Source organism: Lynx canadensis, chromosome C2, assembly GCF_007474595.2.
Source record: "Lynx canadensis isolate LIC74 chromosome C2, mLynCan4.pri.v2, whole genome shotgun sequence".
Taxonomy (NCBI): domain Eukaryota; kingdom Metazoa; phylum Chordata; class Mammalia; order Carnivora; family Felidae; genus Lynx; species Lynx canadensis.
Genome location: NC_044311.2, coordinates 124,314,424 through 124,327,624, shown reverse-complemented (window position 1 = coordinate 124,327,624; position 13,201 = coordinate 124,314,424). Strand labels below are relative to the sequence as shown.

General features: G+C 34.7%; 1 protein-coding gene across 1 annotated transcript in view; it reads right to left on the bottom strand.

Annotated features, from left to right (window-relative positions):
- GBE1 (1,4-alpha-glucan branching enzyme 1) overlaps positions 1–13,201 on the bottom strand; it is a 276,566-nt gene that overhangs the window by 178,730 nt on the left and 84,635 nt on the right. The window contains exon 3 of the mRNA XM_030329746.2: positions 4,102–4,217. Within this exon, the coding sequence (XP_030185606.1) occupies positions 4,102–4,217 (116 nt within the window). The remainder of the gene's footprint in view (positions 1–4,101; positions 4,218–13,201) is intronic.

Sequence of the window (13,201 nt, the reverse complement as noted above, 5' to 3'; positions counted from 1 at the left end):
AATGAGACATGAGCGTATTTGTTTCCTTATTCCCTGGCTCCTTCCCTGTAAGGTTGCCATGGATAAACTATGTGTTTCACCAAAGCTCAGTGCTTCTCTCAAGATGGCCAACTCTTTTTCTGTGTTCCAGTAACTGATTCCTTATTCCTTATGGCTTAGGCAGGGTTGTTACCTGGCTGTTACTTTGGATGCTACTAGGCCCCCTCATCCCACTCTCCTTTGAACTCTGGAGTGAATCCCCTGTATGCTCAACTTTGAAAACAGCCTTTTGGAAAAATAAACAAACAAACAAAAAACATTGTTCAGGAATGCAGTCTTCTACTCTTTCCTTATATCTCTAGAGTCTTGAAAGTTTAATTAGCCTTATATTAATTTTTTTTTTAATTTTTTGTAATGTTTATTTATTTTTGAGAGAGAGAGAGAGACAGAGTATGAGCAGGGGAGGTGCAGAGAGAGAAGGAAACACAGCATCTGAAGCAGGCTCCAGGCTCTGAGCTGTCAGCAGAGAGCCCAATGCAGGGCTCGAACTCATGGACCATGAGATCATGACCTGAGCTGAAGTCGGATGCTCAACCGACTGAGTCACCCAGGCGCCCCAGCCTTATATATACATTTTTAAATATTTTCTATTTGGTAAATTCACAAACATAGAAAGGAGACATTTACATGACCACATAAGCAGTTAGTATTTTCTTCCAAAGCATTCAATTGAAAAATGTTTTACAGAGAAAACAAAGCTATTATCTCAATGGTAGGTAACATTTCTTTTTTGTTAATGGTTACCAGATAATTCATAAGAGAAACATCCTCAAGTGAGTTATAAAGGTCAATCCCTTGTGAACTGAAATAAATTTTCAAGTTCAATTTAAAACAAGAATTTTAATTACCAAGATAGACTATCTAGGGATACTTCAGATAGAAAGGCCAAAAACCTCAAGTTAGTTGATTTTTAATAGAGAACTTAACCCCTCCTCCAAAGAAAATTTGATACATCATTTCCCATAAATAAAAAACTAATTATATCACCATATTGACATTATAACACCATCTAAATGTTTCCTCACCATTTGAAACATCTAAATACTATGAGTAATATTTTGGACCTAAATTTCCAGTTAATTATCTTCACTGAAATTTTAAGAGAATAATAATGAAGAAAGATTCCACAACAGTTTACTTGATACTTGTTGAACATTTATTTACATTAGATGCTGATTTTCAAAGCCAAGTGAAAAGGTAAAAGCTACTTTTATTTATTTATTTTTGAGAGAGAGACACACAGAGAGAGAACATGTGCACACAAGCAACGCAGGGGCAGAGAGACAGGGAGACAGATAATCCCAAGCAGGCTCTGTGCCGACAGCTCAGAGACCAACAAGGGTTTGAACCCATGAACCAGGAGATCATGACCTGAGCTAAAATCAAGAGTCCAATGCTTAACTGACTGAGCCACCCAGGTACCTCTACAATTGTTTTTTTGTTTTTTTTTTTAATCATAGGATCATTTCATCTCATCAAAGTCAATTAAATTTTTGAAAGAATAGTATAGTACATAGCATCCTGGACAAAGCATCCTAACCTGCTTCGGCTGCTATAGCAAAATACCACAGACTGGGTGGCCTACACCTAAGAGAAATAGAATCCTCACAGTTCTGGAAGTTGGAAGTTTGAGATCAGGGTGTCAGGCTGGACGGGTGAGGGCCGTCTTTAGGGTTGCAGACTTCCTACATCTTCACATGATGGAAGGACTAGGGATCTCTCTGGAGCCCCTTTCATAAGGGCAGTAATCCCATTCAGAGGGCTGCCCCCTCATGACTGAAGCACCTCCAAAGCCCTACTGACTAGTACCATCACATCAAGCATTAGGATTTCAACATATGTTTTCTTGGGAGGATACAGACATTCAGATCATAGCAAAAAGTATAACGGATTTGGAGCTGGATGGGAAAGGCAAATGTTTACCATTTATTGCTTGTATGTATCAATAATCATTCATTCTCGGTAATCAATTACTTTTCCCCATGTATAAAAATGACTTGTTGGGGCGCCTGGGTGGCGCAGTCGGTTAAGCGCCAACTTCAGCCAGGTCACGATCTCGTGGTCCGTGAGTTCGAGCCCCGCGTCGGGCTCTGGGCTGATGGCTCAGAGCCTGGAGCCTGTTTCCGATTCTGTGTCTCCCTCTCTCTCTGCCCCTCCCCCGTTCATGCTCTGTCTCTCTCTGTCCCAAAAATAAATAAACGTTGAAAAAAAAAATTAAAAAAAAAAATGACTTGTCAAAATTAATTCAGTCACCATTTAACACAAGAAGTAGGTAAGGTGTCAGAACTCATAAAGTTTTCAAATTTAAGAGGCCAACAAATTTAAAAAGGAAAAAAAATTAATAAGTTCAGTTCTTAAAAATAAAAAAACAAATGTCCATAGGACCTAAAGTGACAATGACACCAGTATAACAGTTGCCTTGCCTCAGAGTTTTCTAAAATCAGGCCACATAACTACACAGGAATCAAGCTCTTTGGCTTATTCTTTCAAGGACTGGGCCTAAAAGTGGCTCTAATATTTAATAAATACTTCTTGAGTGCTTGCTCTGTGCCAAGCACTGTTCCAAGAATTAAGAATAGACAGTATTAAGAAACAAAACAGCATAGGACCCTATTCTTGTGGAGTTTATACTGACTTGGAAGGGATTATTTATATTAAATGTAAATCCCTCTTATTGTATACAGTAGCTACTTTGTCTCCTTTTCACTATAGATTAAGAAGAACCTTGGCTGCTATCCCATGTTAAAAAGTCTCTTTATTCTAGGCAATACACTCTTCTGGTAACTATATTATGTGTGGCAATATTTCAGTAATTTTCTGATATACTTACAATTTCATGATTTGTAAGAGAAATAAAATAAAAAGACGACCAAAAAACCAAACCAAAACAAAACAAAACTGCAAAACAACTACACAATATATTTTGGTTTTACTTTAACTGAGTTAATATTGTTAAATAACGAACACCAATAAAAATAATAATTTAGGGGCGCCTGGGTGGCGCAGTCGGTTAAGTGTCCGACTTCAGCCAGGTCACGATCTCACGGTCCGGGAGTTCGAGCCCCGCGTCAGGCTCTGGGCTGATGGCTCAGAGCCTGGAGCCTATTTCCGATTCTGTGTCTCCCTCTCTCTCTGCCCCTCCCCCGTTCATGCTCTGTCTCTCTTTGTCCCAAAAATAAATAAACGTTGAAAAAAAAATAAAAATAAAATAAAATAATAATTTAGTCATAGGATTTGTCATGATAAATGCTTTGAATGCAATCATATGTCCAAAGAAGGGAAAGAAATAAGGGGACATGGAAACATTATATAATTTTATTAGCATGGGATAAACTCAAGTAAATGTTAGAGGAGTTATATAACCAAATGCCTGAAATCTGTAATCCAGGCTATCAGACCCATCCTTCCAGCTTCCCTTGAGGCGACAAGAGAGGAGAGCTGTGTGGGTTCTGTAAACCCTGAATACAGAAACATACAGTTAGGCAAAGCAGTGGGTATGTGGAGGACACTCAGTCTGCCTCTGACAAGGAGGTCCCCTAGGCCAATCCAGGTAACCTTAATACAGAAGAACAGGAGAAACAAGAGCCTTGATGTTCAAGACCAGAAAGAAGAACCACCAGGAAAATCATGTCCCCCAAATGCATAGATCTCCAACACACAGGATTGCCTCCCACATTCATGTGGCTCATCATAAAATCAATTTTATCAAGACTCTCTTTACAGGTAAAAATTCTCTACATTTGCTGCTTTGAAGACAGTTTTCATTTTTGTATCAAATTTTCTTTTTTTCAAGTTAGACTTCTGTAATTACTCAATCACTCCTTATATATAGTTTCCAAAGTTGATAATAATAGTTAATAAGTTTAGTACCTTACCAAACATACAGTTCCAATATAACACAATGTGTTGATGACTTCTCATAAATTTTCCTCTATTTGAATATTCAGACTGTTTCTCCCATAATTATCATGCATCAGTTTATATTCTAATATTTTCAATCAAACTTTGAAAACAGAACAAAAAGAAAGTAAGTTCACATAAAAACAGGAGGGTAGAAAGTACCTTTAATTTGGATCCATGAGGTACAAGTTGAGATTTATTCTGCTTTGGTGGGATATAAAGCTCCCACTTTCCATAATCCAGTTTCTTGTATGGATATGAAAATGGATTCCAATCATCTAAAAAAAAAATAAAGAAGATCAGTTAGCAACAGCATGGTAAGACTAATATTTAATGGATTTCAAACAAAGCATAATATGCTGCCTACTTGTACAGAATTAAATTGCCTAAAAAATGTTAAGTTTTCTAAGGTGTTAAGCAAAATACTCTATTAACCTTTTAGAAAAAAGCAGGTTATTTTTAATTTATTTTTAAGGAATGTATTTGAAAGTTTCCTTTTGCATCTTAAAATTAAAGATTACAACTTTTTCAATTGTTCTTCCAATTCTATCAATAAATAGAATGTAAAAGAAAATGATGGGATCTTTTCTAAGAAAAACCATCAACAAAGGGAGTTAACATGAAAAAACAGAAATGCATTCTTGGTGATTAGACAAGATACATATTATAGCAGAATAAAAATGATGAAAAATAATTAAAATCATATTACATATATCAAAATCCACAAGTGTATGACAGAATTAAGTTTGAAAAGGTTGTAAAATATAGGGGGGCAGAAGAAAGGTAGATTGCTGATCCTGGAAGAAAGTCAAAATGAACAACAACAGACAATGCACACATGGAAACAAAATCAGTAAGTAAGGACACACTGTTCAGTAAGTGGTACTGGGACAATTGGCTGTCCTTATGAAAAAAAAAAAAAAAGAAAAATAGATCTCTACCTAATATTATGCCCAAGAATCATCTGAGCACGGATTGATATTTCAACATGATAGGCAAAACTGCAAAATGCTTACAAGAAAATACAGAAAAATATATTTATAATCTCAGGTTTAAAAACTGTTTTTTTTTTAAACAATATACAAAAAAAAAAAACAAACATTAAGAACAAGCCTGATAAATTCAACCAGCAAAATTATAAATGTATCTTCACAGACGGATGGATAGACAGAATGACAAGACAAACTGCCAACTGGGAGAATACATTTATAATGAATATACCAAGAAAAAGAGAACATCCAAAGTATAAGAAAAATGTCTATAACTCTCTAAATGTCTATAAAAATGACAAAAACACTCAGCAGAGGACACACAACAGGCCAAGAAACATGTAATAATGCTCAAGCTTACTCATAATTAGGGAAACACAAATTAAAAGAACAGTGAGACGCCATTTACCACCCACCGGATTAGCAAAACTTAGAGTTTGAAAATAACAGATAGTCAGCAAGGATATAAAATAATGCTGCAACTGAGCGTATAAAATTGATAAACAACTTGGCATTATACAACAAAGTTGAAGATACGTTCACTTAAAAGTCCAGCCATCCTACCCCCACCTAGGTAATAGCTTAGAGAAATATGCACGAGATAGCATTCATAAATGTTCAGTGAAGAACTGTTTAGACTAGCAAAAAATGGAAGCTATCAAAATGTAAGTCAGACATAGAATGAGTAAATATGTTGTTATAATTAAACAATGAAATGCTATACAACAATATAAACTAAATGGAACAGAGCAAATATATATAGCAAATAAAGCATAAAAATTAATTTTAAAATGGTATGGAAGAATACCATTTAAATGAAGTTCAAAAATACGCAGAAGAGTATTATATAACATTTATAGATACATGTGCATATAAAAAAATATCAAAAGGAAAATGAGAATGTTAAACATCAAATTCTACGGGGGATTTCCACTGGGTAAAGGAAAGTGAACACAGGAAGCTTCAATAATATCTGTAACATTCTGTATCTTAAGGTAGGTCCTATTTGTTTCTATCTAAATATTTCATAGTTCTAAAAAAAAATAACAGCACTGTGATGCATGCACTATGGTGCTAGGACATTAGATTCTCAATGAAGAAGGTAATAAAAACATCAGGAAGCTTGTTTTTTGCCATGATTTCCTTCTCTACAACACCAACGCTTTCACCACAACAGTTCTAAATATCTCACCTCCAGCCAGTCTGAATGTTGGTTGGGACAGAGTGGGTGTAAGAAACAGTGTTTAAATAAAGATCTTTCTAAACATTTCCCTACTTCTCATCATGAAGACATTCTGAAAATGTCTTAAGGTCGTTTATAATTAAAAAAAACAGCTCAACAGGCTCTGTGTTCTTATAGTTTCCTGTTCTTAAAATCTCAAATCCATCTGACCTACATACAGTGTGACATTCCTTTACCAAAGCAAAGAATTCAGGGCATAATTTGGGAAAAAAAAAAGCTTGAAATATGAATATCTGGGTACTGTAACACTTCACACATTTACTGAATTTCTTTTTAAGCTAATCACTTAAGACAATTAATAAACTTAAGACAAGCAGCAGATCTTTTCCTGGTTAGTTAGATCTGAAAATAAAGGGTACAGTTCATTAGTTCATTCATTCATTCCTTAAATATGAACTGAATGCTTAATATCGGCCCTGCTCAATGCCAAACTCAAAATTAGTGTTCAGAATGACAGTCATATCTGAAGAAAAAGTTAAATTAAGAGCACACCAAAATGAATAATAGAATTTACAATGGAGAGTCACTAAAAACTCAACTACAAATAAGATTTTATAATTTTGAAAGTGAATCTTCAATTATATGGGTAATTTACAAATGCAGATAATTTATGTAAAGCTGTTTTTAGTAATGTGAAAATCACGTGCTTTTGAATATTACTTTTTGAATTTCCGTTGAACTAGTTCTTCAACTTGCACTCACTTAAGTTTTAAGATCTCATTAAACAAGTATTAATATTTGTATAAAGAAAAATACTTTTACTGATACACATTTTCCTTATATAGTATCTTAGAGATATAAATCTTCTAAAGCACATGCTGATTATTTGTAATTCTACATTGTGAAAAAAAAAAAACTTGTTCTGTCATCTTCAAGGGTTTCATGTTATTAGCACCCCTCCAACTCATGGAAACTCAGGTGCTTATTTTATTGCAGTTACATTTTTCTTGCCAAACCCACCCTTCAAAGCAAAATTTAGAGCATCTTCACATATGCCCCCAAAGAAAATCCATGCCACCAACTGCCGTAAGCAATGTAGAATATATCTAAACATTTTATATGGGAAAGAGAGGGAAGTTTACAAAGCATGCATGCATGAAACAACTTGAGATGTTTCATCAGACAATTCTCCACACAAATCCCTCTTGCGCCACACCATTGAGTCAGATGAGTCTGTCATTTTCTTGACTCTTTCTCCAATTACTGTTAGCCCTGAATTTTCCTCACTCATCTCCTTCATTAGTGTGGCTTCTTTTCCATTGGAAACATGGACACCAATAATACTTCCCACTTCCATACTATAACACGCATATGAAAGACTGTTACTCCCTAAAATGGGTTTTCCAAAATAGCTAATAAGATGCTTTTCTCCAGAAATAGATCCAAGGCCAAGAAAAAGAATAATAAAAAAAATGGATTTGGACCTGACACTTAGTTAAGAAAGAAGGAACCAACATTAAGGTACGTCTAGGAATAACTGAAGGAACCAACTGTGAAAGTACACAAATTAAAAATAAATTAATTAAAAAATTAAAATAAATAAATAAAATTAAAAGTAAATAAATAAAAAGTAAATATCAAATGGCCAATATAAAACTTTAAATAAAATTGAATATTTTATTTGTAATTGAATTTGCTTCACAAAATACAGAAGGCAAAAATAACAGAGGCTGGAAGACAAATTTTAGGAAAATATTTCCTTTTGTGAAATGAGTCAGGAGACTTTATTCCTAAACATAACTGAAAATAATAGCAACAACAAGAATGATAAATGATTCTAAGCCACACCAGAGATAGTTTTAGAACCAGATTACTCAAACTTTTCTCATTTTAATCTTGCAAGGTTTATATTCGGAGTACACAAGATGGAATCAACTTTATTTAAGCAAATGGTTTGTATCCCTATGTAGGCTTCAGGATAGGACCAAAAATATCCCATTACCACATTGGACAATTATTTGCTGCTCTATCAAGCACAGAACTAACTTTGAGAGTTTTGCACTTCAGTGATTCAGTGGTTCTCAAACTTTAGCTCATAACCAGAATTACCTGGGTTTATTAAAACAGAGTTTTTGATTCAGTAGATTTGAAGTATGGCCTAATACTTTGTATTTCCAACAAGTTCCCAGGTGATGTTGATGCTACTGGCTTAGGGACTATATTCAAACAACTGCCTGGTTTCAGTAGGTATGTTCAGTTGTGTTCTACTCCTAGCTTTGTGAGTGATTTTCTAGATTAAATTAAGTTTATGGACTACCAAATAATGCTCTAAATCAATAGGTCAAGGAAATTCTGAAATAGGAAATGTCATTAATAATCCTTCAAAATTAGCATTACTCACATGAAATTTAGGATTTAAGATTTGGAAATAAATAGGGTTGTAAAGCCCAGAAAGAAGACTAGTGAGATAAAGATTATGGAACAGAGCTAACATATTAAGGACCTTAAAAAAAATTTTTTTTAAGTTTATTCAGTTTTGAGGGAGAGAGAGACAGAGTGTGAGCAGGGGAGGGGCAGAGAGAGCGGGAGACAAAATCCAAAGGAGGCTCCAGGCTCTGAGCTGTCAGCACAGAGCCCGACGTGGGGCTCGAACTCACAAACCGTGAGATTGTGACTTGAGCTGAAGTCAAACACTCAACCAACTGAGCCATCCAGGCGACCCTAACATATTAAGGAATTTTAATGTATTGTCAGGGAACAAAAATTAACAAATTTAAATGTGAAAAGATAACATATATTAAGACCATTATTCAATATACTGTTATTAATGTCTACATATAATGTTTTCTATAATATTCTCATCAAGAGATTGCTTGGTTAAAATGTTTGCCCCACTGTTCACTGACCATGAATAAAAATTTGGAATCTTTTATCTAGAAAAGTAGCATTAAAATTTTAAAATGCTAACATATTAACTCATTTTTCTTTCTATGCCTCATTTCCTTCCATAATGTAGACAGACACTGCCAAGTTCAAGGATTAGAAACACCCAAAACAATTTGTTTAATTGTTCTAATTTTGGTAAAATTTTAAGATCATGTTTCCTGCCTGCATAAATTATTGCATTATAACATTTTCTAGGACACTTAATATTTATCAAGTTATGATAACCTGACACGTTTTTAAAGCAAACAGTTTAATAGGTATTTTATTATTAACTGGCTAAAATTTACCATCATATTTGATAATGCAAAAGATTCTATTTGTCCATAGACTCAAAACAAGCAGACTAAATTTAAATCGAGATATGGAAAAGAAACAATGTGTGATGCATAGTTTAATATGAACTGCAAACACACGTTCGGCACAGGCAGCCAAACATTAACTTAAGGTCACTGCATCAGGCTCACTAACTCTATATTTATTTCAAACCCAACAACCTTTCTTTTTCTGATGTAATAATCCTCACATAAAATTCTTAAATGTCAACCTCCCTCAAATATTCCAAACTCTTTAACCCACAGTAAGTATTTCTCTTCATCAGCACTATGCACCTCATTGCTATAGAGTTCTTGAGTTTCACACAAAATTTCCTTATGCATGGTTGAAATCATTCCAACTTACCGTGTAGAGCCTTACACCTTTGATGCAGATGTCAGTGTGCTGAAGAACATGGTCCACATTTAGGCCAATCCCTGACGCGTAGACTTCACACAGCAGTGACTTAAGATCCCTGGTGAATGCAGCAGGTAAAGCTAATACAAAAGCCACTACTGACCTGTATGGCAGATTTCAGTCACTTCCCATCTGAGTGCATCACAGTTATACACTTAGTTCATTACAGTTGTTCAATATTTGGAATATGACCTCCTTAAAGCAACTAAACACTCTTCATCATCATACAATGTTATTTAATTATTTCAAGCTTTGTATCATGCAAAGTTTATGTAGATTTATGCAAAGTTAGTTTGTCAAATGGAAGTTCTAGGGACTTCTCTCATGCCAAGAAAGCATCTACTCTGTTCCCAAGAAGTCATAATGTTGAGAACTGAAACTTCCCATGGCATTGCCTTTACCTAGGATTATGAGAGGAATACATAGCCTCTGTAGGTGGAAGACAGTAGTCCTTTCTGACATACACCCCTGTCAGATCTCCTTTGAGATCTCCTCTCCTTTGTTTTTTTCTCCTCCAGGAGATGTCCTTTGTTTTTTTCTCCTCCAGGTAATTCTTCCCTTAGTTGGGTAGCTGGGAATCATCATTCTTCAAATTCTGCTTGCAGCTGGTACCCTGGGAATAATCTTATTAAGACCTCCAGCATTTATTTCTTAGGAGAAATGCTCTTAACACATATTAGTTTAGGTTACCTGTGCTTTTCAAAAACAAAATCTAGAGTAAGTCAGAATGCCTCTAACTTCAGAACCAATTGAATATTAATACCTTATTATAAGGAACAATGTTCAGTCCTGTGGAGCTTTCTGGAAATTAGAGAACAAATCAAATAATCTAGAGCTTCACTCACTGAACTGTTTTTAAAGGTATGCACAGAAGAAAAGGGCTCCATAATCAAAACATGCATGACAAAAGTGACTTCATTAGAATTAATCATGTTTCTTTAATTCTAATTACAGGAAAGGTATATTATGACACATTTTGTGAAAGAAGAGGATGATTAAAACTGAATATGTGTAGTTTCTTGTGATTTTCAAAAGTATGAAAATATAATCCCAAAAAATGAATAGAAGCGATTATGTATATGGGAAGGAATAATACTGATGAGTAGTTTACGGTATTATATTTTTGACTACAAAATGAGGTAAGCAACTCAAATAATTAAAAAAACTTATTGTCAAAAAGGGGGATAATAAGAAAAAAATCCCTTAAAGTAGAAACTGAAATAAATGAACCTATGTACTGGTATTTGGTGGTGGGGCCTTGGGAAGGTAACTAGGCCATGAGGGTAGAGCCCTCATCAATGGGTTTAGTGCCTTTATAAAAGAGGCACTAAACACCAAATCTGTTAATGTCTTGATCTTGGACTACCTAGCGTCCAGAACTATGAGAAATAAATTTCTGTTGTTTACAAGCCACTCAGTCTATTCTGTTGCAGCAGCCCAAGAGACTAAGACAAAGCTTTACTTTTCTATATACCAAGAATTTCCATAGTAAAAATTTAAAAACTAATGGTGTGAAGTTTCTGTGCACAAATAACTTGCCTAAATCTCTTTCCTTGTTGTCAATTATGAAAGTGATCTTATCAAACAATGGGTTGTAAGTATTTATTATTTATGGTTCTAAATTAGATTAATAAAAACTACTTTCTAGATAGACATTTCCAGTTCATATTTCCACCAGCAGCATATGAGTATGCTTAACTACTCCTATCCTCATCACACTAGGGATTATAATTTTACACAAGGCATGCCAGCCTCACTCGCAGGGATTACTAAGAGAATGAGGCCCTAATGCCCAAAGGATCCACTGTATACAACAAACTAATTTCTCTTCATACATCTGGAATAGTACTCATTATGACCATACTCAGGAGAATTTAGAAAATAGGCATTTGAATCATTTTCTGTGTTCTGGTGGATCAGATGAGGAACAGGCATGAGAAAGTTGCCTCTCACAATTGTCCTAGCTACAACAGATAGCTTTTGATACAGTGTCTTCATTTCTTTTAAAAAAACAGGCTGTAATTAAAACTTTGATTATTCTTTTCTCTTATTGTTATTTGGGAGGAACTGAGTGGTGGGTGTTATATTTTCTTTCAAGCTTTGTCATTTATTTCTAGTTTTATTGAAATGAAATAATGTGGTGTACTTTATGGCCTATACAGTGGTAATCACTCCAGTGATTTATTTACCATCTATTTATTTTAGTAATATAAACCATTCAGTTATCTCAAATAGATTTTATGGAAAACTCCATGAAACTACATAAACATGTGAAAGCAAAGTTGCTCTGCTTGAAGTTCCCCTGTCTAGCTGGGATGGGTCCCCTCCTCACCAATTACTGCTTCACTTAGAGCCCACCACTCAAGTTCTAAAAACACTCAGTTCTAAAAAGTGTTCTGATATATGTTCTACCTTTGTTGATATTCCATATCCTTGAAAATATGTAATTTGTTTTAAAGTTTCAATTTATTTTTAGTTTATTTGATTCAGTACAAGTTAAGAGTACACTGAATTCTATCATGGCAATTGGGTTTGAAAACCTATTCAATTTCTAGCAACTCTTGCCATCTATACTTGACCAAGAATAATTGTTACTTGGGACCTAAGGGTAATGGCATTTATCTTTGCTGTGACTCCTATTATTGATTTCTATGCCATTTTACCTGGGTTTGGTTTTGGTCTGTACTTGACTATCCTTTTATTTTATAATCTTTAAGTGATAGTAAAGCAGGGGGACATTAATAGTTAAATAGTTAAAGCTATGAAGTGGTACAATATTTGCTTAAGAAAGAACATAGAAAAGACAAAATATCACCTGGGTGCTCATTGGGATGAGCACTGGGTGCCAATATATGGAAGCCAATTTGACAATAAATTTCATATTAAAAAAGAAAAGAAAAAAAAGACAAAATAGGAAAGGGAAATAATGGAAGAAAAATACTAATGCAATATGATCAATCATCAGAGGCAGCAACAGCATTCCATGGGCCAAGAATGGCCCTCAATTATGTTTTAATTGACCAGTACATTGAACTGTATCCCTCCATGTCAACAAATATCGGAAGCTGAGTAGGGAGGCTCTCATAGAACACACACTCCAGCTCACTTTTATATGCTTATCACTATGGGTCACAACTTAATCCATTTCTGACTTCCCTGGCTTCAGCACAGATTTGAATTTAGGAATCTCCTCTACACCTTAAAATTTAATCTTTCATCTCAAGATATTCTACCTAAACTGGACTCTGGGGGCAGGGGAGTGCACGTCAGAGGTCTACAGTAATCAGACAAGCAATTCTAAAGTTTTCCTCTGAACCCTATAACCACCTATGAAAATACACCAGTGAATGTAAAATAATATTTACTAATATAGCTAGCAATGTTACAACCCAGGTGTCTGTGATCAACTGATTTT